Genomic DNA, 25,230 nt, shown 5'->3' on the forward strand with positions numbered 1-25,230 from the left:
GGTTAAATCTTAGAACATACATGTTTTTACTAAAATAAATTAGAGGGAAACTTATTTTGAAAGTTTTACCGAGAAGTTTTCTTATTACCCATGCTAGCCTCCCTGATTCATACCTAGCTAGATGTTTGTACAGTAAGTTAATTTGGTGTGTTTTTTATCGATATATTGCATCACAGACTGCACGCCATTTTTATCCATCAAAAAGGAAACATCCTGAGAAGGTTACAGAAGCCTTCGGCTCGAAACATCCCGGAAATGGCACTTCTTCCTCTTTAGGAAGTGAAGACATCGATGAAGCAGTTCAGCAAGTCTTGCTCAACTTCTATTTAGGTCATTAATCGTGGATATCCTGAGTTGGATGATAAAATGGCTCTCACTGAGCATATTAAAATGATCTGCAAAATTATCAAAGATATTGTTCCAGCTTTCACCAGCGGGATTGTCACAGTGAGCATCATATCGTGTGTTTTATTTGCAATCCAAACATGTTTGAGCTTAAAACAAGGCATCTTCAGCATCGGCGCAAGTGTTTTTCAAAACGGACACCTATACTGCATCCTGATGTTTCCCTTTTACCACCGAACCTTTGCTCAGCTTCTTCTGAACATCACAACTTTGGTGTTTCTCAGCGGGAGCTTGGAGAAAGGTGTGGGGACGGTCCGTTTCCTCTTTCTGTTCCTCCTGCTGTCCTCGATCATAGGCTTGTTTTACAGCTTCATGGATCTCCTGCAGGAGGACGGCTTCCAGGGTCACACTGAGGGGTTGGTTCCCGTCACTCTTGCCTCTGTGGCTATAACTACCATGCACACAAAGATGACTAAAGCCTTTCTATGTGGAGTGAGTTTTCCCACTATGGCCCTTCCTTGGGTGTTCCTTGTCATCACCACTGCTCTGGTCCCTCACTGTGTGCTGCCCTGTAATGTGATTGCCATCCTGGTTGGGGTGATGTACGGTAAAGGATGGGTCTCTTTTCTGGACATGTCTGAGGCCAAGGCTGGAGTTCTGGAGAAGTTGTTGCCTTTCAGGCTGTTCAGGACCGTCAGCGGTGATATGTTCATCCCAGCTTCCTCCGAGGACAGGAAGAAGACCTTGCTTCCACAGATCAATCCCACACCTGGGTCTTACCCAGTGCAAGCTTATGCTCCATTACCCACTGCCAACACTGCTGCCATGACTTATGAAGGCTGGCCACACCAGGCGAGTCCCACACCACCTCTTAGTCTTCATGGACATGTTGCAGGACACAGCTCTGGACACTTTTCACCACAGAGTTTCGACCACAGCTGCAACCACAGTCACAGCCATGGCCACGGTCACAGTCATGGTCATAGCCATGGTCATAGCCATGGCCATAAGAGCGGAGGATCACTGTTACAAGAGTAGATGTTTTCAGATGAGTTTGCCTTGGCAAGGATCCACTTATGAAGGCTTATCCTATAAAAGCTACTCAGTTTTTATCATCTATAAGATCCTGCAGCATCTCAGCACTGATTGTTTCTGCCTGCTTGTATAATTAATTGTAGTTTTTTTTTTTTTTTGAAAGTTCAAATATTTCTGGTGACTTGTCATTTTTAAAAATTCCAATTTTCTATATTTTTATTCCTACTAATTAAAAATTAAATAAAAACCTTCTAATCTCTTTCTTACAAATTGGAAACCAGAATTGATGCACAGAAGTAACAATACAGACCATGCAGTTACAGACCCTAATAGGGCTGTATTAACTGCATGGTCAACCCATAAGAAAAATGACAATCAAGTATAACTAATAACCAGTGTGCAGTGTTGTTGGAGCAGTCATGTTTTCCCAGTATTTCTTAAAATATTCCAATCTTTTTATGGTAGTATTAAAAAACTTATTTTATTAGACCACCAAATTCAACTATTTATGTTCCTGGTAAGAAATGCATGTAAATAATTGCAATTTGGCATCAAGAAAGCAATAATGTGCTTTACCAGTTTTTGTAAAAGTACATTTGAAAATTCATGGATAACTATATTTTAGCATTAAATATACTTTGATTAAAAGTGTTTGCACATACTGGTGGAATAACCAAATAACACCAAATATGATTTTTATGCCAGTGCTATTAATTTATGGGAGCTGTTGCGTAATCCTTACGCTAGTTGGTGATCTAGTAAAATTGCTAAGCACTGTATCTTTCTATTTTTCTTTTTTTGTCTGATTATCTGAATTTGGTGTCAGCAGGATGTACTCCACTTCCTGTGTTGCATCTAGACAAACAGTCCAAACTAATTTCACTGATTAGGTTTAGAGAGTGGTTTCCTTGGTGGTTTTGGTCCATTTCTCTGCAAGTTAAATTGTCATATTTACGCCTAAATTAAAGGCCTCTGTGATGAGTAAAACAGAAGTTTCTCTTTCACTATTAAACTCCCTGTTGTACTTACACCATGGTATTAAACATGATGCAATTACAACAGTGCTTAAATCATTGTAACAACTGCAGGTTAGGAAAGCGTCTTAAACTCTGGATGCAAGTTCAAACAAGTCAAATGCACCTCCAGGGTTTTTTGTTTTGAACCTTTGCCTTTATCCTAGTTAATAGAAAATTTTTGATAGAGTCACATTAGTGTGAAAACACAGAGCACCAAGACCTGAAACTGTTTGGTTTTATTAATACTTAAAAGACAAAATTATCATAATCTTGTACATCATGAAAAGTGACCACTGAAAAGCCCGTGTCCTGTACAATCAGTGACACTCGAATACTGATCACATCTTATTTTCACCAAAGGACTCATTCCTCCCAAGCGTCTCCATAGATGTTCTTCTTCACTGTACAGAGACAGAAGGAGAAATGCAAATTATTTTACAAATTACTTAAAAGACAGGCTGTACTTGCAAATCGACCTCTATCTATCCACCACCATTTTTTAAGGAAATTATCCTAGTCCTCCTGTAAGGTGCAATCCACACTGCATCTTGAATTATAATAAAAGGCAGTAATGACGTCAAATTTCTCCCTCCCTACTATTTGTTTCCATGCCAGTTGCTCCTCTGCTTGTTCACGATATAGATGCAGGCGCATCACAGGAATAAGATTCTGCTGCCACGACTAAATAAGGTTTTCTTCTTTGATGGACTTCCAGACATTTGGTTTTGTACATTTTACTTCCTTGAATTCTATAAGATTTTTTTTTCTCTCAGCTGTTGCTATAATTTAATTATTGTGTCATTTAATGCTAACTTACAGAATTATAGACTATGAAGCAACTCCTTTAACAGCTAACTTTGAACCTCTGTAAGACACCACTTTAGAGACACAAACATAAAGTTCTATAATGTTGGTTATCTTCCATCTAGTTTGGCCAAGGAAGGAAAAAAAGTATATATCAAGTTCTATATATGCCTTAGCAGTAACCACCTACCATCTTTCTTGGGTCTTTCTGGCTCTTTTGCAGGTGGTGTTTTGAGCAATGCGTCAGCTTTCTGAGTGAGTGTGACCTCATAGTTCTCTCTGTTTTTGAGCCTCAGGTCCTCATAGAGGATAGACTTCCTCTTGGGCTCCTCCTCTTCCACATATGACTGGACTGAAATTTACAGGGCAAAAGATGAGATTCATTTCTACTGGAAAGTTTTGTTGAAATGTTTGGATGATTAAATTAACTCAGTCTGTGAATTCAGTGGACACCTTTTGCAACTTACATGTTTAATCTCAGTAAGAATACAAGTTACAATATAAAATTTGCAAAAAAGTAGTTTGATGCTTTATACACTGATTACTTTTTAGAATGAGAGGATTAAAAATTAAAAATAGTATTTTGCAAAGAGGTATGTTTGGAGGTGTGAAGGGGAGACTTTTAAACCCAAGAACACTGTATCATCAAGCATGGGGGTGGTAGTTTATGATCTGCAGCTGTTTTGGTGCCAGTGGTACATTATACAAAGTGGAAAGAATAATGAAGAAGGGCCACGTCTTAATGCATGCTCAATAATCCACGTAAGGAAATCTGAAATCTCAAAAAAGTTGATTTTGTTCATCTGGACGCAGCTACCTCCTAATTCTTCAAATTCACCTAAAATCAGCAGACGAACGATTGAAACTTGGACACAACTGAGTGTTCAAACAGGACAATGATCTCAGTACTTTAAAACTGACTTTGCAATAGATAAAGCAGGTTGCCATTAAGCTGGAGTTGCCTTCAGAAAGCTTAGACCTTAAAGTCTATTAAAAAATTTTGGAGTATGCTTAAAAAGTCAGACCTGTACCACAAAATCAACAGATTTAAATTAACCAAGAAATCCAGCCAGCACTATACCAGAAGCTTGTTGATGACTACCAGAAGCATATGGCTAAGGTGCAACTTGCTAAGGGACATAACAAAATATCAGGGGAGATATGTGTATATATTTTTGAGCCTGTGTGGATTAGAGAACATCCAAAGTAAATTCAAATTTGTGCAACCAACTCTTGTTTTGTTTTTAAAAAAAAGTAATTTCACATGTATGCCGAACAAGAAAAACTAGTAAATGCTGGACTTTGATGACCACCTAACTGTAACAAGTGAAAAGGATAGAAAAGGTCTTTCCTTTTCACTGGTAGCACTTTTCTATTCTTGCTGCAAGCAAAATTCAGAGAGCACTTTATCAATACAATATTAACACTCGTGGAAAATTAACTGAAGATGGCTAGTGGGAGCCGCAAACTCCTTGCAAAAAAAGAGAACAGGAAGCTTTGGCCCCAGGACTTTCTTTTGGTGAGCTACTGTGGAGAACTCAATTGTGAATAACCCACATATTGCCCGTTTGGAATACCTGGAGCACTAAAGTCATCTCCTCTGTCCATCTGTGCTGGTGGGTCTGGACTGTAGCCATATCCATAATCTTTGCTGTAGGTGTGGCTCGAGGCTTCTGCAGGCTGGAATATGGGTTCAAAAGACTGAGAGTCTGGGTCACCCAACTCTGACTGAGGACCCTGGGATCTGTAAAGAAGGGGACAAAATGCTAAAGGCAATGCTGCTGACAGTTAATCTCAACAGGCCAGCATTTAATTAAGTGTATGTGATACTCACTTCAGTGGAGGCAGGCCTGACTTCTGTCTGATAATCTCGCCAAGAGGAGAGTTCTCCAGCCTCTTGAATTTTTCCTGACATGTTTTCATATATGACAGTTTTCCAGCCAGGTAGCCACAGAAACCAGCAACTGTAGGGTCAAACACAGTCAAAAAAAAGAAACGAGAAAACAACACAAACTGAGTTTAACAGAGAGGTTTTTCTTATTCTACTCAGTAAATACAGGGCAAGTGTGTGTATGTGTGTATCCCACATATTTAACACTTATAAACTTACAGGCAACTTTGGGTAAAGATCCAAATCTTGGAGATGCAGACAGAGCCCCTGCAAATTTAACACATTCATGTCAACTTGAGTATCAACATGTGACAATGTTCATTTAACTGATATTGTGCTGATTCCAGTACAGCAGGGATGTTAAACACATGGCCCTGGGGCCAGAATGATCTCGTCCCTCTGGATGCTTTAGAAAATGTGAAAATTACAAAGGAGAGCATAAATTTCAACATTTCACTGTGCTTTCTGACAGTTTTAGAGCAATCTTACAAACAGAAATATCAGCAACCCATCAACAGCTGTTGAGTGAGAGCAGGATGTTAGCCATGCTAATGTTCATTATGGACATTAGCATGGTCCACATCCACAGTCTCTTACCCCCTGCATGAGACTGTGGATGCCCTGAGCAGGTCCTTCAGCAGTAGACTGTTACAGACACTGTGTAGGAACGAGCACTATCGCAAGTCCTTCATCCCAACAGCAGTCAGAGTGTACAATGTAGACACAGAAAAAACACCATCTAAAAATACTTGTGTATAAATATAATGTCTAATTTACTTTTTCTTTCTGACCCTTGTAACAAGGGAATTTCCACAGTGTGGGATTAGTAAAGTATCTATAATTATAGATTTTTTGTTTAAATTATTGTTAATACTCCATTAATTAGCAGAAGTTCAAGTTTTTCACTATGTTCTTTAGAAATCAATGTTTTGTGGTAAAATTCGATCAAATTTATCTGTAAAATAAAAAACAAAGTTACATTTCTTTCTAAACATTTAAGACCAAAGTGACACGCTGATTCACTCCCACATCTTTTCTTTATAAATTGTTCTCATAAGACTTCTCTTACGTCTTCAGAGTGAAAGAAAGAGGAACACTTTGTAATACGTTTGACTGATCTGTCCTATTGAAAACCAGATTGGACTGCTCTGAATGTGGCCCACTGTGTAAAATGAGTTTGACACCCCTGCTCCACAGTATGAACAACATTACCTCTGGCCACTAGGGCTTGGGTAATAGCCATGCTGATCACAGAGAAGGGCACCGCTGTGGAGAAATCATAATGATGTCAGTGTAAACACGACGGAGTCACAACAAACAACATTTTCACATCCTAAACCATCAAGCTGGCGTGCACGGGAAACTTACACCTGTAAAAAAAGCTCTCCTGGTTGCACTCTCTCAACACTCTCCTCTCTTCTTCTGTGGGGATGTAGTCAATGTTCAGCGGCGTCTGCAGGTTAACGCAAACACCTTACTGTTAGTTAACAGCCGCTAGAAGTCATAGAAATCCACGCAAACGTATCCATCTTCAAATTACTGAAATTAAAACGGAGGGCAACAAAGCACACACCCCTCTCCATAAAACTGCGCGTGCAGTTCATCCAAAGTCACTGCCAGCTACCGTAAGCTAACGTGTTAGCATCTAAATTAGTGCGTGTTTATCTCCATGTTTTACCTGCGCCGGTTGGTGCTGCCGCTCGCCCGGGAAACCTGTAGTGGAGGACGACATACTGACGATAATGTCCAAGCTTCCTGACACCTCAAAGCATGTGAACTAACATAGTATAAGCCACTCGGCGTACTGACTTGTCTAGTGTTTGGTACAATGTCATTGCTACAGATAGCGTTGACATTAACCCGGAAGTTAAAGGAAAGTTGCATTTGTTTAGCTAACAAAAAAGGAGGAAAGAAAGCCTGTTAATCTCAGTTTTACTGCTGGAATGTAATCTCCCATGAACATGATTCCAAATAATAAAAAATAAACATCGTTGCAATTGTATTACTTTAAAACATCAGAAAGCGCTCTCAACTGGGTCTTTTATTTTGGAAAAAAAAAGGCTGTTAAAGTGGTACCAATGTTGTCGACCCGCTCCCTCTAGTGGATGTAAACTATTTTCTGTCACTTTCCGGTTCACATCTTCATATTATGCAAACTATTTAATTGTTTTCATAATCATAACTGCCTTATTGTGTGGCTATTGGTTTGCTGGTAAGAAGAATAAATTTTTTTTAGAGCCACACGCCCAAAGAGATCCGATACTAATGAGAATTATTAGAACAATAGTTTCTTGCCTGTCAAATAGTGTAATCTTGGACATTTGTCATAGAGTCGGTTAAAGACGGCTAAAGACTCTATGACTCTACTTTATTACTAGTAGTCTGATTACTAGTAATAAAGTAGTAATCAGACTACTAGTAATAAAGTAGCTGAAGATACAATTTAAAAGGGTTCTTTGCTAAGTTGTCTGTTATGTGTAGACACAACACTGTTCCATCTCTTAAATTGCACAGCCTTTTCATGAACAAATCATTCATAGGTCAGTATTAAGTGACTTAAGAAATAAAAAGCATTCCTGTGAAAATAGCCAGGTGCAAGTACTTTGATTTAATATAAACAAAAAAGCAGCCATTGTCTTTTAAAAGACCTTGATAAAACTGAAGAAGCATTTCTCAAGAACATTTTAAAAACATGACAGGAAAGTCTGGCTGCTAGAAAGCAAAATGAGGGGTGACTCAAGATGTTTGCACAGTTTGTCACATAATCATATATGTCTCATCATATTACATTTTACAATACTGCAACTTTTATAATATACATTATGCATGCTACGTAATATTTCAATTGAATAACACATTACATTTTACTATAATTTTGTCCATGTTGTGCTGATTATTTAGACTTTACAGACAGAAAAATACTTTCCAGAGTTGCACAACTAATTTTTCTGTACTTCGTTAGTGATGTATCAGTTTAGGAACCATTAATGGCAACTTGATTTTCATTAAAAATAATATACAGGGCCACAAATGGGTGATAAGAGCCAAATTGTGCAGTGCTGTAATATCATGGTATAGTGCCTAGATGATGCTGTTGCACTTGTAAACTGAAAAAGACTTTGCCTCACATCCTCCTGAGAACCAGCCTATTAATTTATGTCCTCTTTAATGGACAATTGTTTTTGTTCTATGTCTTTGGACATATTTGAGCTACCATAATAAGCCCCGTTGTGTTCAAAAGAGAACATCTTGGCTTTTCCAATGATATCTCATGTGTTTGGGTGGCCTCTTTCATCTCCAAATAGGCGGGACATCACAAAAGAAGTTCAACTAAAACATAATTGTTTCCTTGGTTTTCAGAAGGACATGCCATGTAGAGGCACATATATGCATCAAAGGTCTTTTAATGCTTCTATTAAGGAGAAGATCAAGCCTGTGAATCTTTTTATGCTAAGCATGTTCAAAATAAGTACAACAGAAGAGAGACCACAATCAATAAAAGTAAAAGAAAACTAAAAGACAATGTCAGTTGTATCCTTTGTCACCTTAGTTATCTTCCATTTGGTTTTACTGCACGGCAGGAGATGCAAGGCTAAAGGGTATATGTGCCTTAACTGTGTTGGTGTGCGATGGAGGTGCTCCTGTTTAGGGGTAAGGCCAAACTGGAATGCTAAGGCATAATCAGCCAATTAGAACTGTAGCTGGGGAGTTGTAATTTGTGGGCTTTTGGGACAACCAGACGGGCACCTCAGTGCACTGGGTTGCAGAGGGGTACAGCGTGGCTTCTGGGACAATCAATACTGGCAACGGTTTCATTAGGTCACTGCAGAGTTACTTGAGCTAACCACACTGTTACATAACTGGGCCACTCAAGTAGCTCTAAGCTGTGGTATAGGTACAAATTACTTGCTGAGTTAACTGTGGCACTTTGGTTTGTTTTTTGGATTCATATTAACTACCCCCATTTCACCCCCCCCCCCCCCCCCAAAAAAACAAACAAACAAACAAACAAAAAAAAAACCAGTTACACATTTGCTTGGTTAATCTATCTAAAATCAATTATGTCTACTAAAGCAGTCCTCTTACACAGAATTCCTTTATGAAAGTTAAGGTGTTCAGTATTTGTTGAAAGTGCTTCAAAAAAATCAAATGAGCACTTCTTTAAAATGGAAAATTATGAGTTCATATTTATTTCATGTGCATCCACATTGACAAGCTGAACCTAATAAATTAGCAACAGAGCATTTGGTCAGATGGGAAGGATACATGGAAATGTCCCACAGGGGCTTGTTGTGCACTAGAGCAGTGGATCCTGGGTTCCCATGCTGGCGCAGCTACCATGGAGATTCAGTGCATCACTCTGGCGCAGATTGACTTTTTTTTTTGTTATGAAGAGTTTTATGGAGCTAAACTTAATTCACTGGCAGTTTGAAATATTGACCAATGGGTAGCTGGATTAGGAAAATCAATAATTTCTATCCAAAAATGCTCCAAAAATACACTCAAGTTGGACTTGTATGACATTATAGACCCACCCCACCCCCAATACAGTCAATGATCACACCCCACTGCCCTGTGTGGTATAAATAAATCTTTGTCAGGGCATCTATTGTGTCTGTCACCTCTTTCCCATGTTAATCTCAGGGTCCACCAGCTGGAGATATCCTCACTCTGAGAGCTGTGCATGAGACATGCAACGAAGAATTATTTTTTTTAACAGCTAAATTAAGCACAGAGTTTTTGCTTTAAGAGTTCATGTTTTAAATGGATGATCATACTTTCAAACGGGACACGCAAACAGAACTGATTATGAGTTTTGCGTGCAAAATGTACAAAGTACATCGGTAGGGTAAGTTTAGCAGCAGGTGTGGAGGTGCAGTTGAAAGCTGATGCCACCAGCCTGAGACTTATCAGGTACAATGTGAGTTGGATTGCAACACCACTGGCAGAAAGATTAAAGCCGAGTCAGGTAAGAATAATCAAAGTTTGGAAGGTGTGTTCTTCTTATCATCGTGACGGAAGTGTTCCCAGTGATGTGAACACTGCACATCACATTTTTTTATCTGCACAAAGGCAGCATTTTTAAACCGGAGGCTGAAGTAAAAAGTGCACGGGAAGGATGGACACACTACACCCGCCACAGGTGAGGACAGACATATCTCAGTCAATCTTCTAATTATTTTTGCTGCTGTTAACTGAAAACTGAATGCAAAACTGGAGTATTTAAGTTAATAAAATTATATGATGGATTGGGAGAATCAGTATGGGTCAAGAGTTCATGAACTGCAATATTTGTATGGTAACACGAGGATGTGTGGAGATTTTTAAATTATATTTATTTATAAATTCTTAAAATATGTTTTAACATACATACTGCTATGTATGCATGTGGCTCTTAATTCATGTGGAAAAAAAAAAACACGTTTATTGTTACTGAGCTGGAATTCAGAACAGAAAACACTGAAATTAAGTCTGAAAATGATTGGATGTGGTCCACTGAAGCCCAGCATGTGAAAACTAAAACTGACGTTCAATATTAGCTGTGCAGTAATCCTCTTATGAACAAGTAATGATAGAAAACAGGGCACAGCAAATGTGACACAAAGATCAATACATGTATCAATACATGGCATGAGACAAGATGTGTGTGTGTGTGTGTGTGTGTTATTCCTGAAGCCAATACCTGCTAGAGAAAATTAGTTTAAAAGCGAGGAGCCGATACAGCTGAATGAGGTTTTCTGTATCTATGCTTAGTTTGCTGCATTGTTAGTTAACGGCAATCATCACTCTAACAAATTGCAACAAAAATAGAGGAAATTTTACATAGCAATGCATCATTCTGTGTAAAAGCTTGCTGCATTTAGGGATAACAGCAAGCTACTTTACAGTTTATGTATAATATGGTGTTTTTTCTTTGTGTTATCTAAATATTACAATAGTGTTGGTATAATTTAAGTATTATTTATGCTTAAGAATAGTTTGAGAATGACTAAAACTAAATGAGTAAAAATGAACCTGATTTTTTTTCAGCAAATGGCTACAAAAAACAAATGTAAGGAAGACAAAGATGAGAAAAATGGATATAAAAGTAAAGGTGTGTAAGGAAAAGCTACTGATTGATTTAATCAGAATTACATGTGTGTGTGCAGCAGGACAAAAATGGTCTTTTTTCTCATGTTTATAGAAATCAAAGCGAGCCCTGCACATTCCACTGCGGCTCTGATCGTGGATGAGCCGGAGGAGACAGATCCATGGGACCTGCCAGAACTGAAGGACGCGGGTGTCCCGTGGTCAGGTGTAGACTCGTTGTTTCTAATAGTACAAGCAATGTCTCATCAAGGACTGTGATAAGACAGTCCTGATAAGATGTGCACATTGTTAATAACTATTGCATTTACAAATCAGGCCTAGTGATTAAGAACATTACCTGTACATTACACCATAAAGAGCTGCAGTAAAACACAAAGTCCTGCAGCTAAAGAGTTACTGTTTGTTACAGTGATAATTAAAATAGTCACTGAGAAGCTTTTATATTTGATTTTTAAACAAAGTGAAAAAACTCCCCAATAAGTTTATGTGTTTAGGAGTTTTTCCTCATGTACACCATATTAATTTTCAGTGTGTTAATATTCAGTGTGTCCTATTAAAGGTGTAAATGCTTTTGCAAACACTTGTTTCATATTTCGAGTTTGTCTGTAAGTTTGATGATTTTGTAAATATTTAGTTAAAAACAGCTTTAAGTGTTGATCTGTATAAAACTAAAAGAATAAGACATAAAAGGCTTTTCATGTTTTAAAACATTAATACAAACTCTAGTTTGCTTCTGGATCATCATTACCTCATTTTAAGAAGTTCAAACATTGATCTGATTACTTGAACAGTGTACCAGTAATAAATGGTAGTGTTAGTGATAGCAGTGAACAAACGTCCTGTTCAGATAAGATAAATTAGGTAAATTTGCTTTGACTGCAATAGAGGTTAAGATGAACTCTAAAATTATAGAATGTAATACTACTAGTATATAAAATTATTAGTGCTGTCAGCGCTAGTCTTGTTAAAATGACGTTAACGCCATAACCGCATTAACGTGGCAAATCTCCGTTAGCGAGTTACTGCGTGGGGCTGCACGGCGTCAATGCGTTAGCGTGGTTAGGTCGTTAACGCATTAACGCCGTGCAGCCCCACGAGATTAACGCTGACAGCACTAAAAAATATACATGAATTACTATATTCACTTAGTTGTTACCCTCCTCTTTGAATCCAGCGCCACTGGACTATAGAGCTTACAATAAAGAAGAAGGGGGGGTAAGGTGTATTTTTGTGTAATAGTGCTTTTTTTCAGTCAGTTATTTCAGACATGTTGATCTTGTATATTTTGCTTTGTCTCTTTCTATTTGTTTCAGCTCTGGATACCAAAGGGAAGGTCCTCAGAGTGCTGATATCAGTGGGGAAGCTGATTCTGCTTTTAGGTTTCCTCTATATGTTCGTTTGTTCTCTTGACATCCTGAGCTCAGCTTTCCAGCTTGTGGGAGGTACTCACTCTTAAACTTATCAGAAGCTGTGAGTTAATGTAATGTTGAGCAATAAACTTGCAAGCTATAGTCCTTTTACCACAGCAGACGTCTTGTTTTTAAGACACTGTGCAAGTCACCTTTAGCAGTACTCAGTTCTACTACTGTTTAAAATGTACCCGATCACCAATCCCAAGCATAATATATAATATTTTTATATTCAAAAATAAAATATGGTATGAATGTGAAAATGTTCACTCTCTACTGTTCACCTGGTCCAGGTAAAACGGCAGGTGACATCTTTCAGGACAACGAAATTTTGTCCAACCCTCTGGCTGGTTTAGTCATTGGTGTTCTGGTCACCCTGCTGGTCCAGAGCTCATCCACTTCCTCCTCCATAGTTGTCAGCATGGTCTCCTCTGGTTGTGAGTATGAACTTCTCCCCTCTACCAGCACATACAGAGACACATCCATGCACAGAAAACTCATCATGAGTGAGGATGATATTGAAGGAGGTCTTTGTGTCTCCACAGTGTTAACAGTTCAGGTAGCCGTTCCTATCATCATGGGCACCAACATCGGCACCTCGGTCACAAACACTCTAGTCGCCATGACGCAGGCTGGTGAACGCAACACTTTTCGGAGGTAATGAATTTGTGCTTCATGGAAGCTTCCTTTCCTTCTGCTAAACAGAAAAAAGTAACCCGGGAGAAAATATGTGTGTGTTCTTCATTATATTGTAGTAATATACAGAAATATATACCTTGCGAATCTTGTGGGCATTCTCCCACGGTATCTAGAGGAACACCCTGCTGAATTATAGCTCTGTTCAGATGTTTACATGCACTCATCATGGGCATCGATGTATGGTTATTCGGGGATTTCCATGTTTTCTTTTAACTGCTCTTTTTCCAGAGTGAACTTACTGTACAGAATACATCTTTACAGACTTAAAAAAAAGGATTGAGTGCATAAATTTGAATTTTCTGTAATCTACACATGGTCAAAACTATACACGCAGGATCGAATATATACTTTATCCACTCCAAAACCAGTTTTGATGTGTGAACGTCCAACTGTTTCCAAGTTTCAACCATCTAGCTGTTGCTTTGAGATGAAGTTAGAGAATGTGTAGGACCTTTAGCTTCTCCTTTGCTTCACCATATGGGGGTGGTGTTGAAGGTCTCAGTCCATGGCGATATAATACTCACTACACTGACCATTATGTGGTATTTCAGAAGTTTCTAGTTCATGGCAGGCTTGTTCCAGAATATCCTAAGCAATTTCTGGGGTAACAGTTTGGGACTTCCTCCAGAACTCTACAGTTCTTCTTCTATGCTGGCAAAGAGAAATTATCAGCCGTAGTCACTCATGATCAAAAAATTCTTGCTTTTTTTTTTATCATTTAAAGTCAGTAAAATGTATTCTGTACAATCATTCCACCCTGAAAGAAGAACAGTTCAATGAAGTCATTAAAGCCAAAAATTACCATGGCATTCATGCCAATGATAAATACATGTAATAATAATAATAATACATTTTATTTATAGGCGCCTTTCAGACCCTCAAGGTCACCTTACAGTAACACGTAAACAATACAATAAAAAAAGATAAGAAAAATGTATATATAGCAAACATGGTAGATAAAATTTAGACATAAACAGTCATAAAAGTATAAAGGCAAATATAAAAACTGAGCAAGATAAAAATGGCCTAAGACAGATCAGGTGTAAGCAATTCTAAACAGATGGGTTTTGAGTAGTGATTGAAAAGTGGTGAGACAGTGTGTGGTCTGGAGAGCAAGTGGAAGTGCATTCCAAAGTCTCGGGGCAGAACAACTAAAGGCTCTGAGTCTAATGGTAGTCAGGCGAGCAGGTGGAACTGACAGAAGGGAAGCTGAAGAAGAGCGGAGTGTACGGAGGGGTGAGTATGTATGGAGAAGATTGGATAGATATGGAGGAGCAAGGTTATGAAGCGCTTTGAAAGTGAGAAGCAGGATCTTGAAATTGACACGGAGGTGAATTGGAAGCCAATAGAGCTGTTTAAGAACAGGTGTTATATGTTCAGTGGATCTAGTTCTGGAAATAATACGAGCAGCTGTATTTTGAACCAACTGCAGTTTATGGAGGGATTTATGAGGTAAACCATAGAGAAGAGAATTACAGTAATCCAGACGAGATGTGACAAGAGCATTGACAAGTATGGCGGTACTGTGTGGTGTGAGTGAGGGACGAAGACGGTTAATATTACGGAGATGAAAGTAGGAAGACCGAGTGATATTATTTATATGTGCTGTGAAGGACAGAGTGCTATCGAGGATGACACCAAGACTCTTAACCCGAGGGGAGGGTGTGACAACAGAGTTATCAATGGATAACGAAAGACTGGTTGGAACTGTTTTGATCTGGTGCCTATTAAAATTAATTCTGTTTTATTGCCATTAAGTTTAAGAAAGTTGTGAGTAAACCAGACCTTGATTTCACTTAAACCGTCAGAAATGGATGTGGGTGGGAGAGTAGCTGTGGGTTTGGAGGATAGGTAGAGCTGGGTGTCATCTGCGTAGCAGTGAAACTGGATGTTATGCTTCCTAAAAATATTACCTAGGGGTAGGAGATAGATGATAAAAAAGTAAAGGACCCAGGACAGAGCCTTGGGGTACACCGGAATTAACTGGAGTAGATACTGAACTGTAATTGAACAAACTGTGAGCGGCCAGACAGATAAGAAGTAAACCAGGTGAGTACTGTACCATTGATGCCAATAGATGCTAATCTGTGAAGGAGGATGCGGTGGGACAAAAGCTGCTGTAAGGTCAAGGAGAATGAGAATGGATATAAGTCCAGAATCAGCTACAAGCAAAAGATCATTGGTGATTTTTACTAGGGCTGTTTCTGTACTGTGACATGAACGGAAGCCGGACTGAAACTGTTCATACAAGTTATTTCCAGTGAGATGATGATGAACCTGTGCAGCCACTATCTTTTCAAGAATTTTTGCTAGGAAAGGGAGATTTGAACTTGGCCTGAAATTTTTTAGATTGGAGGGATCTGAACCATTCTTTTTCAGTATTGGAGTTATTATTGCAGTTTTAAGAGAAGGAGGAACAGAACCAGATATAAGAGAGGAGTGTGCGATATTAGCAATCAGTGGGGCAAGAGACGGGAATGAGAGTTTAACAAGATTTGTTGGCAGTGGATCAAGTTTACATGATGATGACTTTAAGTTAGTAATTATGGAAGATAGCTGAGTTATTGTGGGAAGTTCAAAATTGGATAGAGAGGATGACAGCTGAGAAGGACAAAAAATGCAGATAGAACAATTGACCATTTCACAGGACGAGGGCAATTGCTGATGAATAGTCTCAATCTTGGTGTAAAAAAAGTCCATAAATTTGTTGCAAACTGTGGCAGAGTGTGTATGTATGGCAAAGGTATCTGGGGTTTAACAATATTATGCAATGTAGAAAACAAAGTGCGAGTGTTTCCTTCAGCGGATTCAATAACAGAGGTGCAGTAAGCAGATTTAGCATGATGAATAGCTTCTTTATAGTGTTGTATATGACTGAGATACATGTCTTTGTGAATAGTAAGTCCTGTTTTCCTGGATAGACGTTCCAGGCGGCGTACAGTAGCTTTAAGTTGGCGAAGTTCAGATGAGTATCAGAAAGAAACAGTTCGAGATTTTTGGGGAGCCAAGGTATCTAAGAGGTTGATAAGTTCATTGTTATAGTGTTATAGTCTATGGAAGCTGAGGCATCAATGGTAGGTAAGTTGTTAATGCCATGGGAAAGAGCTGATAGATCAATGCTCCTAATATTTCTAAAAGTAATTGAGCGGTTTTGTTTATTTTTTACGGAGCCCCGCAGGGGACATGGGAGAAAAAAAAATTAAGACGGACTTTTGCGAGATCTCGCAAAACTATCTCGGGATCTCGCAAAACTTTTGCGAGATCTCGCAAAAGTTTTTGCCGCATTCTTCCCGTTAGCTTCGAGCTAACGGGAGGTCGAGACCCACTACAGCCGGGAGGAACACCGCTTTCCCGGCACATCGTGCCTCGACCTCCCGGTCGGCTTCGAGCCGGCGTCCGAAGAATGCGGCTAAAAGTTTTGCGAGATCTCGCAAAAGTTTTGCGAGATCCCGAGTTTGTTTTGCGAGATCTCGCAAAACTTTTGTGAGATCCCGAGTTTGTTTTGCGAGATCTCGCAAAAGTATTGCGAGATCTAGCAAAAGTCTGTCTTAATTTTTTTTTCTCCCATGTACCCTGCGGGGCTCCGTAATTTTTGTATAGTGGGAGACTAGCATTGAATAAAACTAATTTATCCATATATTGGTGTAAGCCAAAATTGTCCAGACAAGTGGCTGAATTTGATGTGTTGTCCATGTGGATGTTAAAATCACCCAGCAGTAGTATATTTGGAGATAAGAGTAGGGTTTCAGCGAGAAAGTTAGAAAACTCAGTTAAAAAGTCAGAGTTGATTTTAGGTGGACGGTAAACAGCAACTAATACTGTGGGGGTTGGTCCATTAATTTGAATCAGCATGGATTCAAACGAGGAGTAGGCAGGAGCAGAAAGAGAGGATACCTGTAAGCATCTGACCCCAACTCTTTCCTTACTGCAGCAGCAGTACATGTGATGATCTGTCCTAAAAAGATGAACATAGATAAATTAAAAGTGTGATGAACTTACTGTGAAGTTATACATATTTCCACCAGAATTACTTTATTGTATTTTTATGGATACTGTTATCTGCATTCAATTTTAGATAACTAATCCTGTGAATTTTATTTCATTTTATGATGTTTTGTTCTTTTCTTGACTTGTTTACTTAGCTGTAAATGAATATTAATCGGTCTGTTTTATTATTCTCTTATTATCTGTATTATTATCTTACCTCTGAAGCTCTTTGAACTCCAATAACCTGCTACTATGTAACTGACAAACAGCCTTCTTTTCAACCTGAGATTCTTAGGCCTCCGGGAAATAAAATAAATACAAAATTAACCATGTAATATTTAATAAAAAATAAATAAATCAACAAACAAAATAGTTAATTAATTTTTATTTTATGAATCTCAGCTTCAGAGAAAAGATAAATGGTACACATTTCCTAGAATTCTTTACCTGGAAAGCAGTGATATCACGCTTTCATCAAAAAGATCAAAGGTCATTGTTGTCTTGCTTTTGTGTTTCATTATGCACTTAGAGCTTTCGCAGGGGCCACAGTGCACGACTTCTTTAACTGGCTCTCAGTGTTGGTGCTGCTGCCTCTGGAGGTAGCCAGTGGTTACTTGTTTGTGGTCACCAAGCTCATCACTGATTCATTCGAAATCCAGAGTGGAGAGGCCCCAGATCTGTTAAATGTGATCACTGACCCCCTCACTGAATCAATCATAGAGGTAAGATGTCATTATTATCTTAATTTTCCAAATAACAAACAAACATGCAGCTGCCTTATTCAGTTTTTGGTCATCAATCTGGTGAAAAAACGTGCTTGACAGGCCTGGATGATACAGTAAGAGTGGCCATGCATAACATCTATATATAACAGCAGAATTTCACCTCTATCTAAAATGACATTGAGAACACAAAGTATTAAGCAGCACGATTCATTTCCTGAAAGATGAATGCTGACATGAATGTCTGTAGTCTATTGCTTTTTTTCACACTCTTAACATTATCAGACAGATAAGATGCTCATATATAAGACTGTTATCTCTCATGGTTTATAGTTCACAGTTTATTTCCTCCTCCCTTTTCCCTTCTGACTCAGCTGGATGCATCTGTGATTAGTGGGATTGCCACCGACGATCCAGAAGCTAAAAACAAGAGCCTCATAAAGAGATGGTGCCAAACCTTCACCAACACAGTAAGACCAAAGCATGTCAAATATAGAATAGAATAGAATTCAACTTTATTGTCATTGCACATGCACAGGTACAGGGCAACGAAATGCAGAAATATATCCAAATATACTCCAAAGAACTAAGAATTAAATGCTGAATATATGTTTCCCACCCTTTTTCAGACCTTAATGAATGTCACAGTTCCTGGTCCAGAGAACTGTACCTCTCCGTCTCTGTGCTGGGTTGATGGCAACTATACCTTCACGCTAAAGAATGTTTCTCAGACATACAATATAAAGAAATGTAAGACCACTATTTACTTTAATTTAATTATGTAAATAAAGGAATAATGTTTCCATCACAATATGATAGACAGTCTCCTTGTAGAGACATTTGGATTGAACTGTGTACTTTTCATTGTCCTTGTGGGACAGTAGTCTGCCCAGATTAAGCATCTCATATACATATATATACATTAGATATACATCAGATGTCATCATAATAATAGTGCAATTTACTAATAGCACTGTGAGTCTATCAGTAAATTGCATACAAAAGTTACTACAAGTATCAACATTATATGAACAAAAGTAGTGGGACACCTACACATTATACCTACAGGAGCTGCTTCAGCTTGGAGACTCATGCCATGAAGCTTCCAGCACACAGTTTTTGTGCTGATGTTAATGCCAGAGGTAATGAGCTGTTCAGTTATTGCATCAGTAGAGCACCGGTGACTTTTATGCACCACGCTCCTCAGCACTCAGTTTATCAGGTCTACCTCTTTAAGGCTGAGTTGCTGTGTTTCCCGAATGCTTCCACTTTGCAACAAAACTACTTCGACTTGACCGTGGGAAAAAAAAATGTTACAAACTGACTTGTTGCATTGCATTGCAGTACCTTACTCAAATTCAGTGGGCCCATTCTTTTACAAATGTTTATAATGGTAGACCTATAAACATTTTTACACTCCTGTGGCAATGAGGCTGAATGAAACACTTGAATTCAAAGACATGTTTAGACATGTAGGCCAGTAGTTTTGTCCACATTGTGTATTTCTTTCTTGTAATTATGTGCGTGTTTCTGTGTGTTGCCAGGTACACACCTCTTTGTGGATGTGAATCTGTCTGATATGGCGGTGGGTCTGATTCTGCTGGCTCTCTCTCTGCTCGTGCTCTGCTCCTGCCTGATCCTCATAGTCAAGCTGCTCAACTCTATGCTGAAGGGACAGGTGGCTGTTGTCATCAAGAAAGTCCTCAACACCAGTGAGCATCACTGCACTCTATAAATTCTGTAAAAAAAACTGGATGTGATGTGTAGAATAATACATGAATGTTCTTGTATCTGCACAGATTTCCCATTTCCCTTCGGTTGGGTCACGGGCTACATCGCCATTTTAGTCGGTGCTGGAATGACCTTCATCGTGCAGAGCAGCTCAGTGTTCACTTCTGCCATTACGCCACTAGTTGGTGAGGTTAATTATGCATTCATCCATTACTTCTATCACCTCCATGTATTTATTATTAAAAACAGCATTGATGCACGATTGCGAATATTTGTTTCCTTCTGAATATTTTTTTCTAAAGATTTCTATATCTTGTTTGTCTTCTTTATGTGACTTTTTAGGCAGTAAAGGACAGAATCTGTCTGAAAGGAGTGAAATTATTGTTCTTTTCTTGATATTTTTGTTTATCCATAATGACCAGGACCTAAATCTAATGACTGTAATATCAGAATCAGAACGTTTATTGCAGTATATGTGCAGACACTACTATGACTGTAATATCATGGTGAAGCAGATAGTGATGGTCGTCAGACACATGGTGAAAATATGTATTCCAACCATGTCGTTTTTAATTCAATAGGCATTGGTGTCATCAGTATAGAGAGAGCGTACCCACTGTGTCTTGGTTCAAATATCGGCACAACCACCACAGCCATTCTGGCAGCCATGGCTAGTCCCGGAGAAACTCTGGCTGACGCTCTACAGGTCAGTCATTCCCACAAAAACACTCTCCTGTCCTGGTTAACATTAAATGTGTCAGTAATTGTATTTAGAACCACTACAAGCCTTTCTAAGGTTTTATACTGTACTAAAAAATCATTTTCTTAATTTATAATAATTTAAATATCATTGCAGGTACATCTTCTCATGAGAAATTATGTCATATTTGCTATTTAACATATTTCCTATGGTTACCTACATATTAAGGTCTGCAAAAATCCAAATGACTAATTTTACCCTAATAATAATATTTTATCCGACTAATTTAATTTTTATTCAACTGTGACATTTAGCTGAACTTTAAATTTGTGGTTTGAGGGAGAAATTGGGTGCCTCCATGAAAATTTGGGACAAATCGTTGTGGAAACAGCTGTTGGAAATATAAACTTACTGGACACTTCATTAGGTACACCTTATCAACTACTTGTTAATACTATCCAGAAAAGGCCGTTCTTTAAATTTGAACAAAATGAAAACTAAAAGACTTTCAAATCACATGAGCCAGTATTTTATTCACAACTCCAAGCATAGATAAGATAACAAATGTTAAAACTGAGAAATCTTATAATTGATTAACAAAATGAGCTCCTTTCAATTATGGGTGATTTCAGTAACCTCGACTTGTTGGTGCCAGATGAGCTGGTCTGAATATTTGAGAAACTACTGGGATTTTCCCAACAACTACATAAAAAATAGGTCAGAGGAGAATAGCCATACTGCTTCAAGCTGATAGGTACAATTTAAATAACCACCAATTAACGACTCTCAATGCACACCACATCGAACCTTGAAGCAGATTGGCTACAGCAGTAGAGGACCACACCAGATGCCCCTCCTGTCCACTAAGAACAGGAAACTGAGATTACAGTTCACACAGGTTCTGCGACATTCAGATGGTTGGGACAGAATTAGCTGTAAACAACATACATGGCTCCATTGTGCTTTGCATCAAAGAGTCAGGCTGGTCGTAGTGTTGAAATGGGGTGGGAGATATTTGGCACATTTTGACCCCCTAGTACCAACTGAGCATCTTCTGCTGGCTGCATCCAGCAGGATAACACACCATGTCATAAAGCTCAAACTATGTCAAACTGGTTTCTTGAACGTGACAATGAGTTCACTGTACTCATCCCAGCCTCCGCAGTTACCCGATATCAATCAAATAGAGCACCTTTAGGATGTGGCAGAATGAGAAATTCATATCATGGATGTGGAGCTGACCTATCTGCAGAGGTTGTACGATGCTTTCGTCAATATAGACCAAAATCTCTGAATCTTGTTGAATCCATGTCAGGAAGAATTGAAGTCCAAGCAAGGTGTACCTAATAAAGTGACCAGTATCTTTGTGGCTCTGACATCTCGTGCCAAATCATTTATTTTCAATAAAAAAGAAACTTATCAGGAAATTATCAACCTGTAAAAGATTACATTTTTTACTCTGAATTTGTAGCAAGCTACCTCTTTGCACTTACACTGATGCTTGTTGTTTGTTAACAATTCAGATTGCCCTCGTGCACTTCCTGTTCAACATCTCTGGCATCATTCTGTGGTATCCCATTCCATTTACCCGCGTCCCTATCCGGTTGGCTAAAGGTCTGGGCAACATCACGGGCAAGTACCGCTGGTTTGCTGTAGTCTACATCATCTGCTGCTTCTTCGTTTTACCGCTTCTCATTTTCGCCCTGTCGCTGGCTGGCTGGAAGGTACTGGTGGGCGTGGGTGTTCCTCTACTCATCATGTTGATCATAATCATTGTGATCAACATACTACAAAAGCGGAAACCTGGGTGGCTGCCTGCAGTCCTGCGATCCTGGGATTTCCTCCCACTATGGGCACACTCCCTGGCTCCCTGTGACAAAGCAGTTGGGGTTTTAATCGCAAAATGCTGTTGCTGCTGCAAATGCTGCCAAGCTGCATCCGACGACCAAGAAGACAGAGCAGAACAATTGGAAAATAACAAGACAACACACACAGCAGTATATGACAATCATGCAATGAGTGTAGAGAATGAAGCGGAAGATGGGATGAAAATAGAGTTAAATATCCTGAAAATGACCACGCTTTGAGATTTGATATTTTAAGTGCAGTTGTGGTCAGAAGTTTACATGCACTCGTCATGGCCATGAACGTAACTGTGATGTTGGGGTTCTAATGATTTCTTTAACTGTTGTTTTTCCAGGGGGGAATTAAGCCAACTTACAGGACTTTAAAAAGCAAGAACTGGGTGCAAGTTTGAATGTATTTTGAATTTTCTCTAATCCACACAGGGTTGAAATTATACATAAACTCATTTAGGTTGTGCTGATAGTTGTACAATGTTATTAAAACACCTTTTTTCAATTCTTCAATTCAAACAATTCTCTGTAAGTACAAGTTATTTGTCACCACTTTGCCAACTTCTAGAAGAAGACCCCAACTCTCACCCATTAGATGACAGGGAATTGTTCAGGAACATGTTGAGAAACCACAAAGGCTCAAGCCTGCCATGAACTGGAAACTGCTGGAAAACCAGCAGTAGGAACTGAACAATTGAAGCATGTTTTACATTGCCATGGACTGAGACGGCGCTGACCAAGACAGAAGTCCTTGCTCCAAAATCAACACCTTAAACAACTGATCTACAATTTTCAGCTGCCCAAGTGGACAAGCCAAATGCCAAATTTTATGGTCAGGTGACACAAAGATTGAGCTGTTTGATCACAATGACAAGAGGTATGTTTGGATGGTTAAAGGTGAGGCTTTCAAACCTAAGAACACAAATTTATGGATTATGCTTAAAAGCCAGGTTTTTGCCAGGAGACCAGCCAATTTAAACCAAACTCTGCCAAGACTGATGGATGCCAAAAGTATCTGGTCGGACTGCAACTTGATAAGGGACATTTAATCAAATATGTCATTTTGACGCTTTGTGGATGAGAGAAATTCCAAAATAAATTCAAACATGTGCACCCTATTGATATTTTTTACTGTCATTAAAGATGTATGCTGTCATTCCACCATGGAAAAAACAGTTCCAAGAAATCATTAAAAATCCAAAAATCTCCACGATGTATTTAAAGTTCCTACCACAACTGTATGTGTGTGACTGTGTGTGATGCAAAGAAACATACTAATGGACATATTGTAGTGTAACATAGGAAATGACTGCGTAGACGAATGCACTAAAACGTTACATCGTTAACTGAAGTGACCTTGAAATACGAGTGGAAATCTATAATTATATTAATGTCAGCAAATCCTATGAAAGGATCAAAACCAAGCACTTTAGTTTCTCAGAGTCATCATATCGCGGCCCCAAACCTAACCCTAACACTAAGGCTAGCCAATCAGAATGTGTGTATGTGTGTTTTTTTCACAGAATATGTAATATTTGTTTTGGGTCTTTTTTTTAATTTTTTTCTCCTGAAAGATCCTCCTTTACTTTTTCCACAGCATACTGTTAGAGTGGGGTTAGGGTTATTAACTATGATGACTTAGATCTCGGAGTACTAATACTTCATAATTTAGCAAGTTTATGATTTTAACATCAAATCCGTTTGGCCTTGCTGAAGACATAAATGCAGCAAACATCAGTGCAATTCTATTAACCTTATAAAGGACATCATCATTTCTTAAAGCAGCTTGGTACTTCAATTGTTTTTACCTTCATTATTTAAATGAAGGGAAATTTTTATTTGACTATTTTTCTGCTGTAAATCAGGGAACAAGACAGGGAACTGTGACAGTGCCAGTCAAATACTTTCACCCAGACATGTTGATTTTCGCTGTTTGAAATTTTGCTATAAAAATGCTTATTTTATTTATGAGTCCTGCTGAGTTGGTGAATTTAAATTTTAATAGTTCCCTGGTTCATGATTAAAAACTTGAAAAACCCAAAGGCTTCAACTAAATTTTGTGTTGTGTCATTGTGTCAGTATGCCATCATGATTTTCTGCCTGCTCATTGTTTGCTGATGAACATTTAGCTCATGTGTATAGCCTCAGAACTGGTAGCATCGCTATAAAGTGGTGTATGATGTGACAAATTTTAGCTACACAGACAAAGCTAGACTCAATCATGTTGACTTTGGTCTTTTAAATCAATTTGTGTGTGGATATAAAAATGCAGAATATCACCAGTCTTATCCTTTTGATATCTGAGTAACTGTATTGTCATGAACTAACATAACATAACATTTAACGTGCTAACTGTGGAGTCTGAGATGTAGTGCTTCTTTTTTTGTTTTTTGTTGTTGTTGTTGTTTGTTTGTTTTTTTGCAGTTTCATTGACACACCAACCTGTCATGTTTACCTAGTTTCATCATTTTCCCATTTTTGTATTTTTATACAGAGACCAAAAAAATCACTGTGTATAAAAGACACATTCAGATCTTTAAAACATCGTTTTAAGGTGTAGTATAACTTTGTAATTGAAGAGGTAATTGTATTCAAGGAATATATAGTCCGGAATTAGATGAATGCACATCTAACAATTTGTTTTTGTTTGTTTAATTGTGAGTTGTCCCTCCCAAAAAACTGTGTTAAAAAGCAAAAGGAATAAAATAATGCTAGATTCATCAATTGGTATGGTTTCCTGACCCGTTTATATGCTGATCATTTCTATATAGCCCTGTTATCTGTGTTATTTGTTTCTGAGCTAACCAAAGTATAAGGAGGGTGTTCAAAGTGTTAAGAGAGATGAAGACAGAGCCCTGCAGTGGTAAGAGTCACATCAGCAGGGGTCCAGAATACAAGGTCATAACATGGTTCATGTAGGCTTTAGCTAGTTCCAGGAAGTGCAT

At 38.5% G+C, this 25,230-nt stretch overlaps 4 protein-coding genes across 5 annotated transcripts in view; 2 read left to right on the plus strand and 2 right to left on the minus strand.

Moving 5' to 3' along the window:
• chic2 (cysteine-rich hydrophobic domain 2) overlaps positions 1 to 12,710 on the minus strand; it is a 19,666-nt gene extending 6,956 nt beyond the window's left edge. For both annotated transcript variants that reach the window (XM_040024474.1, XM_040024473.1), the window contains exon 1: positions 12,706 to 12,710. The gene's annotated coding sequence lies outside the window, so the exon portion shown is untranslated. The remainder of the gene's footprint in view (positions 1 to 12,705) is intronic.
• On the plus strand, positions 71 to 2,132 carry rhbdd2 (rhomboid domain containing 2). Its single transcript, XM_040024466.1, has 2 exons — positions 71 to 1,294; positions 1,337 to 2,132. The coding sequence occupies exons 1-2, from the start codon at positions 367 to 369 to the stop codon at positions 1,381 to 1,383; spliced, it is 975 nt and encodes a 324-aa protein (XP_039880400.1). The 5' UTR covers positions 71 to 366; the 3' UTR covers positions 1,384 to 2,132.
• Positions 2,614 to 6,952, minus strand: LOC120729061 (OCIA domain-containing protein 1-like). Its single transcript, XM_040024469.1, has 8 exons — positions 6,770 to 6,952; positions 6,460 to 6,544; positions 6,304 to 6,357; positions 5,311 to 5,358; positions 5,035 to 5,164; positions 4,778 to 4,944; positions 3,391 to 3,552; positions 2,614 to 2,797 (listed from the first exon to the last, which is right to left on the minus strand). Exons 1-8 carry the CDS (start codon positions 6,821 to 6,823, stop codon positions 2,760 to 2,762), a joined length of 738 nt encoding a protein of 245 aa, XP_039880403.1. The 5' UTR covers positions 6,824 to 6,952; the 3' UTR covers positions 2,614 to 2,759.
• LOC120729066 (sodium-dependent phosphate transport protein 2B-like) lies at positions 11,169 to 25,108 on the plus strand. The gene is made up of 11 exons (XM_040024475.1): positions 11,169 to 11,386; positions 12,495 to 12,623; positions 12,884 to 13,027; positions 13,136 to 13,247; positions 17,806 to 17,998; positions 18,373 to 18,468; positions 18,628 to 18,748; positions 19,543 to 19,710; positions 19,798 to 19,914; positions 20,311 to 20,435; positions 21,953 to 25,108. The coding sequence occupies exons 1-11, from the start codon at positions 11,227 to 11,229 to the stop codon at positions 22,514 to 22,516; spliced, it is 1,929 nt and encodes a 642-aa protein (XP_039880409.1). The 5' UTR covers positions 11,169 to 11,226; the 3' UTR covers positions 22,517 to 25,108.
• Positions 25,109 to 25,230: the final 122 nt, after the last annotated feature.

The sequence above is a fragment of the Simochromis diagramma genome, unplaced genomic scaffold, assembly GCF_900408965.1.
Source record: "Simochromis diagramma unplaced genomic scaffold, fSimDia1.1 OVJJ01000302.1, whole genome shotgun sequence".
Classification (NCBI taxonomy): Eukaryota; Metazoa; Chordata; class Actinopteri; order Cichliformes; family Cichlidae; genus Simochromis; species Simochromis diagramma.